Source organism: Camelina sativa, chromosome 5, assembly GCF_030686135.1.
Source record: "Camelina sativa cultivar CO46 ecotype springtype chromosome 5, ASM3068613v1".
NCBI classification, from domain to species: Eukaryota; Viridiplantae; Streptophyta; class Magnoliopsida; order Brassicales; family Brassicaceae; genus Camelina; species Camelina sativa.
In genome coordinates this window covers 24,412,877-24,430,683 of record NC_141884.1, presented here as the reverse complement: position 1 = coordinate 24,430,683, position 17,807 = coordinate 24,412,877, and the positions used below count along the sequence as shown (strand labels likewise).

The 17,807-nt window shown below is 40.1% G+C and overlaps 1 protein-coding gene and 1 pseudogene across 1 annotated transcript; one reads left to right on the top strand and one right to left on the bottom strand.

Annotated features, from left to right (window-relative positions):
• Positions 1-207: 207 nt before the first annotated feature.
• On the bottom strand, positions 208-2,530 carry LOC104787455 (uncharacterized). The gene is made up of 2 exons (XM_087450693.1): positions 2,200-2,530; positions 208-1,768 (listed from the first exon to the last, which is right to left on the bottom strand). The coding sequence occupies exon 2, from the start codon at positions 1,480-1,482 to the stop codon at positions 394-396; it is 1,089 nt and encodes a 362-aa protein (XP_087306819.1). The 5' UTR covers positions 1,483-1,768; positions 2,200-2,530; the 3' UTR covers positions 208-393.
• A 9,098-nt stretch (positions 2,531-11,628) lies between these two features.
• Positions 11,629-11,728, top strand: LOC147944278 (small nucleolar RNA R71; annotated as a pseudogene).
• Positions 11,729-17,807: the final 6,079 nt, after the last annotated feature.

The following is a 17,807-nucleotide window of genomic DNA, read 5'->3' as shown; positions in this document are numbered from 1 at the left end:
ACTTTTTATTCCCAAAGTTTGGACATCATAGGTGTCATCATAAGTTATAGAAGAGGTTTGTTCATGAGAACGAAGAGAAGAGGGTAAAAGGCTGATTAGTTTTGCTTTGTGTGTTTTTTTTTTCTAAATCAAAATTGATCACATAATAAAGGTACAAAAATATGATCCATCAAGCAGAAAACATTTCAAACAACAAACCCTCACAAAGAGTAAACCCCCCTTAAACCCTCCTTTACAGTCAAAGTGTCTTTGCCACAAAACTGAAATTATGCCTTTTTTGCGCAAACATATTCTCATACTTAAGTCTTTATCCCCCTCTCTCTCTCTCTCAGCTTGTTTCACCAGGAAGCTGTACATTGCCAAAAGCCAAATAGAAACAGCCTTTGGCGCTTTTTAGTTCTCACCTTCAAGAAATAGGCTGAGTTCCACATACCTCTCCTGTGTAGATGATCCCGAGTCTCTCCGACCTCTTAAGCTCAAGCCCTCATCGGTTTGCGAATTATTTGGTGCAAGTAACAGAGCACCACTGCGTTCTTCGGTCACAGCTGTATCCTCTTCATCCGTGTCCCTTAGACCTCTCAGGGCCATGGAATCTGAAACCGGGAAGTAGACAAGCAAGCAAATGGATACCACAGAGAAGCAGAAGAGGGAGAGGAAGGCCAAGAAAGAAAGGGCTTCGAATATAATCTTGTCTGCTGCTGTGAGAACCGACAAACAGAGCATAACAATCCTTAAAGGCAGGAAACTGGAGACCGAGAATATCAAAGTGTATACTCTCTTCTGTAAACGCTTATTAATGACAAGTTTCAGAATCTGCCTTCCAAGCCAGAACAAGTAAGCTGTTAGGACGGCTGCAAACACACCAAGAATGATGGTACTCAGTAGAGGATATGTGCATAAGGCGACCTCATCATGATCAATATAAACTCGGGAATACGTTCTTGTGAAGTCATGTGGCAGCGTTAGATAAGAGCCGCTACCACCATTTAGGCGGGACTCGGATAACACAACCGCAAGTTGAAGAGCAAGCATCGGGAGACAATAAAGAATAATATAACCCGCTGTATTCCTGTTCCATTTCCCGCTCAGAGCCCCTGATTCCATCTTCAAGGGAGCACGCAGAAGAAACATGAGAGTAAGAAAGAGGCAAGGCTCCGCAAATCCTAGATTGGAGACGATGTACCACTTGCAGACGTTTTCTTGCCATCTCAGATCCAACCCGCTCAACAGCCTTCTGTGACGCCTCAACAAACTCAAACGAAAAATCTCACCAACAGCCCACCAGATAGCAAAGAGAATGAATGTGATTCGGATAATCCAGGGACCACTGAAGTAACCAAGTTGAATATAGCCTTGCTTACGAACGTGAGACTGGAAGTAGAAGGAGTAAGCGATGCAAAGGAGACCCAAAAGAACTAGCAGAGCGACTAGACATATCGTCACCACGCCGAATGCATCGGGAACTAATTTTGTCAGGGGCATCACCCAAAACACAGTATCCACGCATGCTCTCTACCAGCATGGATGCAGAAAAGTCCTCTAGCAGCAGCAGTAAAAATGTGCCTTTCTCTCCCAACAATATTTTCCAGATTAGTTACTCATCGATGAATATAAAAAAGTTAGAACCTTTTCAACTCACAACCATACGAAGCTATCAAAGTCCACCAATTAGCTTTTTTTAGATTACAAACGAAGCAGCCCAGATCACCCGATATAACTTTTTGTGATCTTGACCCTTAACACTTGATATGCGTGTTACCTACATAAACTGAAACAAAACCAAAAAAGGATCAAAACCTTTACCAAAAATTGAAGCAAAGACCTAACAAAACATCTTACCCTAGATCTGAATACAAGACAACAACATCTTCAAAGATTAAATTATACATTCTATCATCACGGGTAATTAAAAAAAAGTCATAACCTTTCTAAGCAACCTTCAAGATTAAGACGATTCCCAAACAAACCGATCTCAAAAATTGACAAATACAAAAGCCAAGTCATAACCTTTTAAGAGATTATATACACAAAACTTCAAACACAGAACAAACAAAGTCAAAACAATCAAATACCCAATAATGCAAACACAAAAAAATCAAAACTTTTAGATCTAAACAAAGGAAACAACAAGACCCATCAGAAAAAAAAAAAAAGGAACCAAATTTATGAAAGAAACTGGGGAAAAAGAGAGAGGCTTACAAGGAGGAGAATCTGGATCCAAAAGAGTTTTGAAACGGGGAAGATCTGAGCGGAGAGACGGGTTAAAAAAAAAACCTAAGAATCGGAGGAAGAGATTAGGAAACGAAGCAAAAATAAAACAGAGAAGGAGAAGGAGAGGAGAAGGAAGGAGAAGGAGAGGAGAAAAAAAAAGATTAGAGAGAGAAGAAGGGAAAAGAGGAGAGAGACTCTCCGTTGGTGACAGGCTGTTTCCAGCTGTGACAACCAAAGCCTTTGGATCCGGGTTCGGGTTTTTTTGTGAGTTGTCTTCTGTTTCGGATCCGGGTTCGGGTTTTGTTTCGTGAGTTGTCTTTGGGTGTTTATTTTTAATTTTTTTAATTTATACGTGGCTCCACCCTGGCGGCGTTTGTCTTTTACTTAATTTGTCTATGTTTTATTATGGTAAAGTAAAATTTGATATGTGAGATATTATTATATTAAAAAGGTCAAAATTAAAATATGGCAATGATATAAAAAGTATCCTAGGAGTGTGAGTTGGAAGTATTTTACATAGATTACAAATAGTTACAAATATAATATGGTCAAAGAGTAATTCTTGGTTTTTAGTGAGTTTGGAAGGGGTTTAAGAAAGAGAAGTAATATGATCATGTGTAGTGTATTGTAACTCTCTTTAGGATATATATGGATGCGTCAAACAAGTTATCATAACTAGAGAGGCTATATATATGAACAAAAATGGAGATATCTCACATATTGCATAAAATTAACATATCCATTTAGAGGGTGTTCTTGGATTGAGGTTAATTGATATAAATGTGTGATGAGGACCCTCTCAAATTGTTTCTCATCCATGTTCAGAAAAATGATTGAATGTATATATATTTTGAAAGGTAAATTAAATTTCGAGAGTATAAGTTATATATACTTTGAAAGCATTTTAAATTACATTTACCAAATTATTTATAAGGACAAATATACATTCATACATATATCTATATATATATATATATTTATATTTAAATTTGTCTTACATTTTTTTATCTTTTAAATCGAGATCTTATTCTGTCATTATACTTGAACGAGATAACAGATAATCTTGTGTGAAAGTATAGATAATTTAGTTACTAGGTACTAACCCGCGGAGAACCGCAGGCTGAACATTTTTTAAGAAAAATTTGTAATAATTTATTTTATTATAATGTTATTTATAATAGTTTATGATTAAAAATCTTAGCTATAAATTTTTTATATACGGATTAGTTTTGACTCTAATAGTTTTTTTTTTTACTTTTCTACAATTTATTTTATTTAATGTATCCCTGATTTTCGTTTTTAATTAATTATATTTATTTAATTAATTTATTAATCTTAATTAAGTTTTTCTATTGGCAATTGAATGTAGTTTCATATTTGTACTTCCCAATTAATATAGTAGGATAAAATTCATTTATAATACTTTTCACTTTTAAATATCTTTTCTTGTTTGTAAATATACTAGGTAATAACCCGCGGAGAACCGCGGGCTGAACATTTTTTTAAGAAAAATTTGTAATAATTTATTTTATTATAATGTTATTTATAATAGTTTATGATTAAAAATCTTAGCTGTTAATTTTTTTAATACGGATTAGTTTTGATTCTAATATTTTTTTTTTACTTTTCTACAATTTATTTTATTTAATGTATCCCCGATTTTTGTTTTTTAATTAATTATATTTGTTTAATTAATTTATTAATCTTAATTAAGTTTTTCTAATGGCAATTGAATGTAATTTTTTACACATTTAAGGTTAGGTTCATATTTTTACTTCCCAATTAATATAGTAGGATATTTTTTTTTTGTTTCTCATTAATCTTTTTTTCCAGACATCTTAAGAAAACATATTAAAAATCGACCAAAAACATATTAGAATTTAGAAAATCAACGATATATATATATATATATATTTTTTTTTTTTCGTCAAAAGAGATTTATATTAATGAAAGATTGTAATCGTTACATAAAGTTTGTGATAACCAAACAGGAGGTTGAAAACAGGAAAGCAACGATATATGTATTCTTTTTTAATAACAATTTTCTAAAGTGTTATAATATTTTTTTGAAATCAACAATTCATTATCAATAACAATCCTCTATATATTAATAGAGAAGCACTCTCACAAAAAAACTGAGGTGTCGCGCTCACAGAGCTTTTGTACATGTTTTAATAAATACCCTTATTTCTCATTATTATTTACATAAATATGCTATTGAAATATTATGAGCCAATGTTTTTTTTGTATTAGCTTTTAAAAATGAAAGATTTAATCAACTATTAAATCTGAAAATAAATTTAATTATTATTTTCATAACCTATTTAATTGAAGTAAATTACATTTCACAAAAAATTATAAACCATTTATTTAATTTTTGAAATGCTAAACTTATTCTCCTATTTAAAAAAGTCTGATGACTATTCAACTATATTTAAAAAATTTAATTGAATGAATTATCACAATAATCATAAAAGTAAATAACATTCCACAAACAATTTAAACTTATTTACCTATTTAACTTTTTGAAACGCAAAACTTATTGTCTGGTTCAAAAAATCCGATGACTATTCAGTTATACTAAAAATTAACTATCACGATATAATCTTAAAGATAAATCACATTTCGTAAACAATTTTAAATTTATTCACCAATTTAAATTTTTGAAAAACAAAAACTTTATCTCCTATTTAAAAAATCTAATGACTATTTAAATATATGTGACTCAGCGATCTTAACATAGTATCCATGTTATTGAATTTTTTGAAAATCCTAGACAATCATTTATCATATAATTTTTCACCAGGGCTATACTTTTTGATTATTTACCATTTTTTATACATTTTTCTCATTGCATTTTTGAACTTAGGATTAGTTTAAATTAAATTGATTAGTCTAAAAAATATTGTCTTATCTATTTAATGGCATAGTGATGTGGAACATAAATGATGTAAATTTGATTTTAGAAACACAAAAAGACATCAAAACTTTTCTCCACAACGTTAAAATACTTTTTTACGTTCAAATATTTCACGAGTAAAACATATTTTTACACAAAATAAATACAAACTTGAATAAACGAATTTTTTTTTACTTACATATTATGTTTTACCCAAACAAATCTTAATTTTCAAATAATAATATTATTCATGATATATTATTTAAATGATTTATCCCGCACATAGTGCGGGTTGGTACCTAGTACTGATAATATGCATAGAAAACCTATCACATGTATATATGGCGCGCACTATAACATATGACACAAATAGGCCAACCTGTGACAACAACAAAACACCAGCTAAAAGTGACCTCCTAAGTATTGAGAAAATTAACATCAGAGCCATCCATCGGTCAACGTCAACCCCAGTCTCAAATTAAAAGCATATAATCTCCAACCAAAATCCGACAAAACTTCGTAGAAGCATCTATGTGACAGGCCAAAGAGTTTTCCTGGCGAAGAAGTTCTAACCTTAAAAGAAAGGATTCACAACGTGGAGAGAGGCAAAAGAGTTTAGAGGTGGTTATAAGATTTGTTAGAAGCAAAGCATATTTAAACTGCAACAGAAGAGGGTCCACGATCGAGAAACCAAGAATGCAAGAGATACATTTTTCCGCATTTACAATTTTATAATCTACATGTCCCTGCAGGGTATGTTGGTAAATGGTAATAACCAAATCAATCCCACGACTCCGTCTCTTTATGTTTAGGTATCTGTTTTCACTTTATATCATCTATGGAGAGGAATAACATATATATAAGACACGGTGAACAACTGATCACTACGATATCCGCTAACTCGACTTATTAAATTCATTGTCAAGAGTGTTTGAAACCGCATCAACTCAATCAGAGACATGGTGACCATCGCTACGATGACGGCTTAAAGTAAAGCTGTGGTTTTCCACTCGAGAAACTCCGTAAACAAGATCTTGGCTACTTCTCTAAATCTCCACTATGCTTTCAAATCTCAATGTCATTTTTCAAATACTTTCACATAAACCGAAGCATTCACTGTAGGCAAGGTTTTTGGTTGAATATAATTTTATATTCAACTAAAAAAAAATTATTCTGATTAGTTTGACATAATTAAGATTTTGGAATAATAGCATAATACTATAGAGAAGAGAAGTAAAACAGAGGATATATGTGTAATTATGATTGTACAAAACCCTTATGTAAATGACTATATATACTGTAATAATCTCTGTCAATGAAATCATGCCTTTCCTTACATGATATCAGAGCAGTAAAGTCTTGACCTAAATTTTTTTTTCTCTCCTCTCGTGTTTGCTCTCGCCGCTTCTCTTCCTCTTCTTGTTCTTCAAGATTTCTTCTTACCATGGCTGAGAATACTTCTGCTATCATCAACACGGCTTCTGCAACTCAACTTCACCATGTTAACATGTCGAATGTTACCTGATACTAGGATTTTTTGTGTCTCCTAGTAGGTTCAATTAACCTTATGCGTTGTAATACTTAAGGTGTCAATCCAGTTGGGAAAGTTTACTATCACTCAAGATGCAATCAAGAAGTCACAAGTTAAGCCAATTCAAAGAGTGTTTTTATTTAACTGTCCTAGAATGATCAAAATGCGAAACGGAAATGAGTCACAGAACTAGAAACAAGAATGCATGACAAGAAGCGAAAGTGAATGAAAATGCAAACGATTCTAACATGAACAAACGAAACAGTTCCAGGAATGTAATAAAAATCAGAAAGAAAGAAGTCCTAAGGATGGGGTAATTGATGTCGGTGGAGTATCCTAGTCTAAGGAGTGTTTAACATACCACAAGCAAAGTATCCCTAAACAATGAACATCACAACTTAGCTAATCCAATCTCTTGGCAAAAGCTACTCAGACTGAACCACTTCCATACCTAGCTCTCGCTAGAGAAACGTGGTCGAGCAGGCATGAGAAACAAGTTCATTCACGTCAACGAACATCCTAGACAACTAATCTCTTAGGCTAGGAACGTAAGTCTCCGGCACTAGTTGGTCAGACATTTCATCAAACACCTTTTGGGTGCGGAAATGTCTCGAACCTAGTTCCAATTGATCAGAGAGAAACTAGTAATTCTAACTCTAGTCCAGAAGAGAATCATACAATCAAAGCTTAAACACTCTACATCCTAAGATCCTCCATCTAATCTATCCCATCCTCAAGAACTAACACACTACTCAGATCCAAAAATCATAGTCAAGGATGCAAAAACAAAAATCATTGAAACAAGCATTATTAGGTAGATAAAAATAAGGTGAACAACTTTGTAGAAAGAATCAAATGCAAAATCTCAATAATCTCAAAGATATCGGAATACAAGTCTAAGAACATTTTTTGGAGGCTAGGTTCAGAAACCTTCTGGGAACAAAAACGAGATAAAAGATAAGATGTTTCTGCAAAGACTTAACAAAATTTATATATAGTAGTCCAACATGGAAAGCCCTAAAACTTAAAACGACAAGGTAAAGCGTCGGTTCGGTAATCTCCTGAAGCGTGTGAAACCAAACGTCTTTCTTCCCGACATGTGGGATTGAGTCCGTGTGCGTCGAATGGAATGCAATGTCATCATGGCTCGGACGGAAGGCTGAGGAGCATGGCTCGGACGGAAGGCTGAGGAGCATGGCTCGATCAAACAAGTTGGAGTGCGTGGCGGGAAAGCATGGCTCGAGCGTGGTGTATACGCATCCACTAAAACGATGATAACTCTTGAACCAAACCTCCGATTGACTTGAAATAAACGGCGTTGGAAAGGTAACTCAATTCCCTACAACTTTGATGAAGACGTCGAAAGCTAAATCCCACTCGAGTGCGATGGCTCGAACGGATGGCTCGGACGGAACGGAGATGGTGACAATGGCTCGGACGAAACGGAGATGGTGACAATGGCTCGGACGAGACGGAGATGGTGACAATGGCTTGGACGAAACGGAGATGGTGACAATGGCTCGGACGAGACGGGGATGGTGACAATGGCTCAGACGAAACGGAGATGGTGACATTGGCTCGGACGAGACGGAGATGATGACAATGGCTCGGACGAAACGGAGATGGTGACAATGGCTCGGACGAGAATGGCTTCCAACGTCTCCTAAATACCTGAAATACTCCAAAATGCACAATATATGCAAGGATGATGCAAGAACTACCTAGACGTGCAAAGTGTATAGAAAGAACTAGAAAACGATGCAAACCAATGAGTTATCCTAGCTAAATGCATGATAAAAATAGGCTAAGGAGAGACAAAATATAGACATATCATGCATTTACAATCATCATCAACCCCTATGCTAAATGCAACAACCCTATATGAATAAACCCAGACTCAATCCTAATATGCAATTGCAAACTTTATGAACACTCTGTTTTTGTGGAAAGTTTTGAAATTTTTTCAAATTTTTATGGTTTTTCTATGCAAATAGATGGATGCAGACTCAAACATGATATGATGCAAAAATTTGAAATAAGAATCACAAAACACGACATTAGATACATCATCTCAAACCCTCCCCTAAACTTAAATTACACAGTCTCCTATGTAAGACATTTGCAGGAGGATTTAAGAATCACAACAGAAACAATGTAGGAATGAAATGGTATGTACAAAGGAAAGGTCGGAGTACCTCAGTAGTAGAAGAAGGAGTCCGTGCTCACCCAAGGAGGAGCGTGAAACTGACTCTGTCCTTCGCCTTGTTTGGGATCCGCGGGTGTGACATCAGCTGGTTGGTCGACTTGCTGCTCAACCACTTGCGTGCCCTGATGATCACCTTGAGCTTCAACTCGCGCTCAACCTCAACCTCATGCTCATCTCGAGCTGCAGAACAACGCGCTGATCGGTGACTAGAAGAGGCTCTGGAACCTCGCGAACCGCATCTCCTTCTCTCCCTGGACTCATGTGACGAGTGGCGTGAAGGAGCGAGTGAAGGCGGACGCTCCCGTGACACATATGAAGATTGACGTGCTAGGGAGGGAACCAGAGAGAGTGTTCTCTGACGAGTTGGCTCGCTGGAGACTTTGTGTGTGGCTCGAGAGAGGGGCTCGATCGGGTGTTGGCTTGAGTGGCTCGAGTGTGGTAGTTGGAGCGTGTGCAGAGTGAGATTGGCTCGAGCGTGACAGCGGAGGCGTGGCTCGAACGAGTGCAAAGTGATGAACCTCTCAGGATGGGTCGAGTCTGATTCCATGCCGTCGGTTGAACCTTGCTCGAGTCGACGATGGTTGAGAACGCACGGTGGTGGTTGAACTCTGCAACACCTCTTCTTCATTATCCTAAACCTCTTCCTTAATTTCCTTGGAGGAGAACTTCTCATTGTACCTTGGAGCTTCTTGATCTGCCCACTCATCTCCTTCACCATAGCTGTTAACTCTTTCACTGAATCCCTTAGAATCTGAGTATTTTGGAGTTCATACAAACTGTCAAGCGCATGAGGACTTGACTCTTGCGGTTGGTGAGGTTTAGGAAGCAGGTCTTGACGCTTAGGGAGGGTAACGACTGCACTCGAGTTGGAGAATGGTCGAATGACACTTTGAGTTTTCTCTTTGGTTACCAAAACCTCAGTTTCTGCCTCATTCACACTCTCAAAGATGTCAAACCCAGCTTTATGATCTTTCTCTTCAATCACGAAGGTCTTCCCATCAATAGTTGGTTTCTTCTTAGAATCCTTGATGTCAAACTTCATCTTGAAGTTTTTACCCAGATTGAGATCAATCATCCCTTTCTTGACATCAATGACTGCTCCAGCTGTAGCTAAGAAAAGTCTTCCCAGGATTAGTGGATCTTTAGGCTCTTCATCCATTCCTAGCACCACAAAATCAGTAGGAATCTCAGCTTGTCCAATTTTGATGGGCAAGTTCTCTAGTAGACCATGAGGCAATCTAGTACCTATCAGCCAATATTAAGCGGAGGTTGCATGACTTGTATTCATTGAATCCTAGCCTCTGAGCTACAGAGAGGGGCATGAGGCTTACTGAAGCACCAAGGTCACATAGGCACTTTTTGAAGGTCAATGGACCTAGAGAACAAGGCAGGGTGAAAGAACCAGGGTCCTCTAGCTTCTTTGGGATAATCATCTTCTGAATAACAGCTTTGCATTCATGAATAACCCCACCTTTGTCATGCACTACCCTCTCATCTTCCAAAACCTTAGCTTGAGCTCCTTTAGCTATCTCCTCCTTCTCTTTGGTCCTTTCTGTTACCAAATCAGTTAAAAACTTTTGATATTGAGGCACAAGTGCAAATGCATCAAGCAAAGGCATCCTAAGTTCAATCTCCTTGACTTGGTTTTCGAGCAGAGCTTTATACTTCTCAGTAAGCTGCTTCTTAAACCTCACTGGAAATGGTAGAGGTGGCTTGTATGGTGGAGGAATGAATCTCACAGGTTTATCCTTGGGAGCAGTGGATTCTTTAGTAGCTTCAGGATCAGATTGCTTGGCTGACTTAATTGGATCCTTGAGTACCTCGACAGGATCCTTTATCTGAACTTCATATTGAAGAAATTCCTCCCCATCTAAACTCTCAGTGTCCTCAGTGAGCCATACATATACAACTTGGGTGGTGATGGCATGCATAGTAGCATAGTCCTTGGGGTTTTGAACTGCTTTTCCAGGTAGTTGGCCAGTTGTTGGGGTAGAAGTAGAAACAGTCTTGCCTTCCATATACTTCATCTTGGAGTTAAGAGCTTCAAACTTGACATTCAGATCATTGTAAGAACATTCCATCCGCTGACTGAGTTCAGCAAACTTCTTAGCAGTATCCAGAGAACCACTAGCTTGACCTTGAAGAAGTTGTTGCAGCATGTGCTTCATTTCTTGATCTGGAGTTTGAGTAGGTTGAACTTGTTGAGGTGAAAATCCTGGTGGTGGTCCGGAAGGAGCGTGATAACCTTGCTGGAACTGTTGCCTAGGCACGAATCCTTGATTGTAAGGAACAAAAGGTTTTTGCGGACCTTGTTGTTGCTGCTGAAGAGGGTACACCTGATCTTGTGGATTTGCAACATTGGTGCTCCGGTAAGACAAATTGGGGTTCGTCTTGTAGGGGTTATAACCCTTGTTGTATCCACCATGATTCTGGACATAGTTGATTGCTTCAGACTGCTCACCCTTCCCATCCTGAACTTGAAAAGGGTCATCCTCATATACGAAATGGACAGTCTGCTGCTGACTTAGCAAGAGGCGGTCAAGCTTGTCATTGACATTCTCAAGGTCCCTCTTGTACTTCTCCTTAGACCCAGCGTTTCCGCGAACTGTGCGGTCATAATCCTCATTGTAGTTGCCGTCAGACTGAGCGAGATTCTCAACCAGTTGCCATCCTTCCTCAACGTCTTTGTTCAAGAAATTACTGTTAGAAGCAGTGTCAAGCAGCATGCGGATTTTTGGAAGTACACCACGGTATAGAGTGCTCAACAGTGACTCGTTGCTGAAACCATGGTGTGGACACTGTAACCCTTGAAACGCTCCCAGGCTTCACAGAATGATTCTGAGCTCTTCTGAGTGAAGCTGGAAATCTCATTCCTGAGACATGCTGTTCTGGAGTTGGAGAAAAACTTGGCCAAGAATGCCTTCTTGCAGCCATCCCAGGTGGTGATTGATCCCTTGGGAAGGTTTTTCTCCCATTGATGAGCCTTGTCTCCCAGGGAGAATGGGAAGAGGCACAACTTGTAACCGTCCTCACTCACGCCGTTGATCTTGGTAATACTGCAAAGACGGTCGAACTCGTCCAAGTGGTCGAGTGGATCCTCCATAGGCAAACCGTGAAACTTGTTTCCTTGGATCATGGTGATCAGACCACTTTTGATCTCGAAGTTGTTGTTCTGCATGGCGGGAGGGACGATTCCAGCACGCTAAGTATGAGTGTCCGGTGCATCCCCCGCACCAATGTTTCGTGGTCCCTGATGTGGTTCATGCTGTTGTTCCATAGTGACTTGTGCGGGATGATCAGTGGGTTGACGAGCTTGTCGTGGGTGTTGCAACCGATTGTTTTCGTCGATAACAGGAACGAGATTCTGATGCCCTCTTGATCTGGTGTGCATGCAAGGTTGCAATCAACAGGTACCTGAGATGCAAAACAAACAAGCAGAAAACCAAAGCAAGTCAGTATTCAGAATGATTGTGTAACAGAACTTAATCTTGCAAAACTTGAAATCTGAAATGAAGCAAAAAGAATCCCAAATGGCAACGGCGCCAAATTGATACTAGGATTTTTGTGTCTCCTAGTTGGTCTCAATTAACCTTATGCGTTGTAATACTTAAGGTGTCAATCCAGTTGGGAAAGTTTACTATCACTCAAGATGCAATCAAGAAGTCACAAGTTAAGCCAATTCAAAGAGTGTTTTTATCTAACAGTCCTAGAATGATCAAAATGCGAAATGGAAATGAGTCACAGAACTAGAAACAAGAATGCATGACAAGAAGCGAAAGTGAATGAAAACGCAAACGATTCTAACATGAACAAACGAAACAGTTCCAGGAATGTAATAAAAATCAGAAAGAAAGAAGTCCTAAGGATGGGGTAATTGATGTCGGTGGAGTATCCTAGTCTAAGGAGTGTTTAACATACCACAAGCAAAGTATCCCTAAACAATGAACATCACAACTTAGCTAATCCAATCTCTTGGCAAAAGCTACTCAGACTGAACCACTTCCATACCTAGCTCTCGCTAGAGAAACGTGGTCGAGCAGGCATGAGAAACAAGTTCATTCACGTCAACAAACATCCTAGACAACTAATCTCTTAGGCTAGGAACGTAATTCTCTGGCACTAGTTGGTTAGACATTTCATCAAACACCTTTTGGGTGTGGAAATGTCTCGAACCTAGTTCCAATTGATCAGAGAGAAACTAGTAATTCTAACTCTAGTCCAGAAGAGAATCATACAATCAAAGCTTAAACAGTCTACATCCTAAGATCCTCCACCTAATCTATCCCATCCTCAAGAACTAACACACTACTCAGATCCGAAAATCATAGTCAAGGATGCAAAAACAAAAATCATTGAAACAAGCATTATTAGGTAGATAAAAATAAGGTGAACAATTTTGTAGAAAGAATCAAATGCAAAATCTCAATAATCTCAAAGATATCGGAATACAAGTCTGAGAACATTTTTTGGAGGCTAGGTTCAGAAACCTTCTGGGAACAAAAACGAGATAAAAGATAAGATGTTTCTGCAAAGACTTAACAAACTGTATATATAGTAGTCCAACATGGAAAGCCCTAAAACTTAAAACGACAAGGTAAAGCGTCGGTTCGGTAATCTCCTGAAGCGTGTGAAACCAAACATCTTTCTTCCCGACATGTGGGATTGAGTCCGTGTGCGTCGAATGGAATGCAATGTCATCATGGCTCGGACGGAAGGCTGAGGAGCATGGCTCGGACGGAAGGCTGAGGAGCATGGCTCGATCAAACAAGTTGGAGTGCGTGGCGGGAAAGCATGGCTCGAGCGTGGTGTATACGCATCCACTAAAACGACGATAACTCTTGAACCAAACCTCCGATTGACTTGAAATAAACGGCGTTGGAAAGGTAACTCAATTCCCTACAACTTTGATGAAGACGTCGAAAGCTAAATCCTACTCGAGTGCGATGGCTCGAACGGATGGCTCGGACGGAACGGAGATGGTGACAATGGCTCGGACGAAACGGAGATGGTGACAATGGCTCGGACGAGACGGAGATGGTGACAATGGCTTGGACGAAACGGAGATGGTGACAATGGCTCGGACGAGACGGGGATGGTGACAATGGCTCAGACGAAACGGAGATGGTGACAATGGCTCGGACGAGACGGAGATGGTGACAATGGCTCGGACGAAACGGAGATGGTGACAATGGCTCGGACGAGAATGGCTTCCAACGTCTCCTAAATACCTAAAATACTCCAAAATACACAATATATGCAAGGATGATGCAAGAACTACCTAGACGTGAAAAGTGTATAGAAAGAACTAGAAAACGATGCAAACCAATGAGTTATCCTAGCTAAATGCATGATAAAAATAGGCTAAGGAGAGACAAAATATAGACATATCATTACCAAGCTCACTGCCTCCAACTTCTTAATGTGGAGTCGTCAGATCCGAGTCCTGCTCGCCGGGTACGGTCTTGCAGGCTATCTCGATGGTGCTACGGTGGCTTCTACTTCCACTATTCTGAGTGCTGGCACCACCATTCCAAATCCCGATCATGATCTTTGGCAACGTCAAGATCAACTTATTGTGGCTAGTCTTCTTGGTGCGATCTCTTTTGAGATCCAACCCATCCTCTCCAAAGCTTCTACCACCAAGGAGATCTGGACTCTTCTTTCTTCCACCTATGCGAAACCAACCTGGGGACACATCAAGCAACTTCGGGAACAGATCAAGCTGTGGCGTAAAGGTACCAAAACTATCGATGAATACGTTCAAGGTCTCGTTTCTCGTTTTGATCAGCTTGCAACGTTGGGCAAGCCTTACGAGCATGAGGAACAAATTGAATATTTGCTTGGTGGTCTTCCGGAGGATTATAAGCCTATTGTTGATCAGATTGAGGGACGTGATTCTCCGCCCACCATGACCGCCATTCATGAGAAGCTTATCAATTATGAGCTCAAGCTTCAATCTCAACTCTTAAGCTTCGGTTCCCTTTGTTGTTCCTGTCACGGCCAATGCTGCTTTCAACAAGTGTTATTGCGAGTCCAACAACAACTCACGTGCACCTCGCTATTCTTCTCGCGGATCTTCTTCGTCCTCGTCGCGTGGTGGTCACGGTAGAGGATATCAGGGCCGCTGTCAGTTATGTGGCGTGTTTGGTCACAGTGCACGCCGGTGTTCCCAGTTGCCGGCCTCCACACGTGGTTTCCAACCATCGGGTGGTAACTACACCCCTTCTCTGGGTTCCCAAGGGAGTCCTCATGCCAACGTCGCTGCCATTCCGTCATACAATCCGGCCAACTGGGTGATGGACAGTGGTGCTACACATCACCTTACATCAGATTTGTCCAACCTCTCTCTCCATCAGCCGTACTCCGGTGGTGAAGAGGTTCAAATTGCTGATGGCTCCGGTCTAAAGATCTCTCATACGGGTTCCGCCTTACTCCCTACACCCTCTCGTTCTCTTGCTTTGAAAGATGTTCTTTATGTTCTTGATCTTTGCAAGAATCTTATTTTGGTGTATCGGTTGTGTAATGCTCATAAGGTTTTTGTGGAATTCTATCCTGCTTATTTTCAGGTGAGGGATCTGAGCACGGCGGTCCGGTTACTCCAAGGCAGAACTAGGAACGGGTTGTATGAGTGGCCGGTTAACAACAATACCATTAACGTCCTCTCCGCATCACTCTCACCAAAAACCGACCTCTCTTCTTGGCATCTACGACTTGGGCATCCGTCTTTACCCGTTTTAAACTCTCTTGTTTCTCAATTTTCATTACCTCTTACTTCTTCTTCACAAAAAAATTATCTTGTTCTGATTGTCTTCTTAATAAGAGTCACAAGCTTCCATTTTCATCAAACACAATCTTGTCCACAAAACCACTTGAATATGTTTATACTGATGTTTGGTCCTCACCCATCACATCCTCAGAAAATTTCAAGTATTATCTTGTTTTTGTTGATCACTTTACCCGATACACATGGCTTTACCCTTTAAAACTCAAGTCCCAAGTCAAAGATGCTTTCATTGCCTTTAAGGCATTGGTCGAGAATCGGTTTCAAACGCGGATACGTACCTTGTATTCTGATAATGGTGGTGAGTTTATTGCTCGCCGGTCGTTTCTGGCATCCCATGGTATCTCTCATTTCACAACACCGCCACATACTCCTGAGCATAATGGTATCTCGGAGCGGAAACATCAACATATTGTCGAAACGGGTTTGTCCATGCTTAGCCACGCCTCTGTTCCATCAAGCTACTGGCCGTATGCGTTTGCAACAGTGGTATACCTCATTAATCGTCTTCCAACGGACGTGCTTGGCGGTGATTCTCCATATCACAAGCTGTTTCAAACGCAACCCAATTATCTCAAACTGAAGGTTTTTGGCTGTGTGTGTTATCCTTGGCTCTGACCCTATCGCCACAACAAAGTCGAGCCTCGTTCTGCTCCATGTGTGTTTCTTGGCTACTCCTTAACACAAAGCGTCTACTTATGCTTTGATGTTGTCAATGAGAGAATCTACACATCTCGCCACGTACAGTTTGTTGAGACGCGTTTCCTGTTCGCTGAGATTAAAGTGACCTCCCCTGCTTCTTCAACGTCGATCTCGTCTATGTCTCATTCTCCATCGACTTTGATCCCGGTGTCGCAGGTGTCATCTCCGGTCTCGCCTTCGCTCACCCCCTCGTGCAATGATCCTCACCCGTCGTCGTCATCACCGGCTTCGTCATCACAGTCGTCGTCATTGACTTCCTCATCGTCGTCTGCCTCTCTCGATTTGGCTCATGAGACCAGATCGAAACGGGCTCATGATGGGCCTCCCTCAATAACATCTCTAGGCCCAACAAATGATTCTCCATCTCCAAGCCCATCTCCGAGTCCACCACGTTCAGACCCAACAACACAATCGACTCCTTCCACGGGTTCGTTGTCCTCCTCTTCATCTGAACGGGTCAACTCTGAGACCTCTGCTCTGGTTGTTGCTTTGCAACCTCCACCGCCTGTACAACAACCACGCCACTCTATGCAGACACGGTCAAAGAATAATATTAATAAGCCTAACAAAAGTTTAGTCTGGTTGCTACATCATCCCCATCGATTCCAACAATGGTGGCTGAAGCAATTCGTGATCCGCATTGGCGAGCTGCGATGGTTGAGGAAATCAATGCTCAGCTCCGCGAACACTCTTGGGATCTCACGCCTCCAGCTCCGAATCGGAATGTTATAACCTGTAAGTGGATATTCACTCTTAAGTATCATTCGGATGGATCTATTGCTATGTACAAAGCTTGTCTCGTTGCCTGAGGATTCAACCAGCAATATGGGATTGACTATTCAGAAACTTTCAGTCCAGTGATTAAATCAACAACAATTAGACTTGTTTTGGAGATTGCTGTGAAGAAGAATTGGGTAATTCATCAGGTTGATATCAATAATTCATTCCTACAAGGCACTCTACATGACGAGGTGTATGTCTCACAGCCTTCTGGATTTGTTGATCGAGACCGTCCTCATCACGTCTGCAGACTACGGAAGGCTCTCTATGGGTTGAAACAGGCACCACGTGCTTGGTACCAAGAACTGCGTCACTTCTTGCTTCAATCCGGTTACAAGACGTCAGTCGGGGATAATAGCTTGTTCGTCTATAAACATGGCACCTCTCATGTTTATGTTTTGGTGTACGTAGACAATATCATTATCACGGGTCCTGCTTCGCTGGTTAGTGCTTTCAATTCCTCTCTCGCTCATCGTTTTTCTCTAAAAGACCTTGGTCCTTTGAGCTATTTTCTGGGAATAGAAGCAACACGCACGTCCTCTGGTCTCCATTTGATGCAACGGAAGTATATTACAGATCTTTTGGTCAAAACCAAGATGCAGGATGCTAAACCTGTTCCCACGCCAATGTCGTCATCCTCGCAGCTCACGGTTCTCTCTGGTACACCTCTAGCAGATGCAAAAGAATACCGCATGGT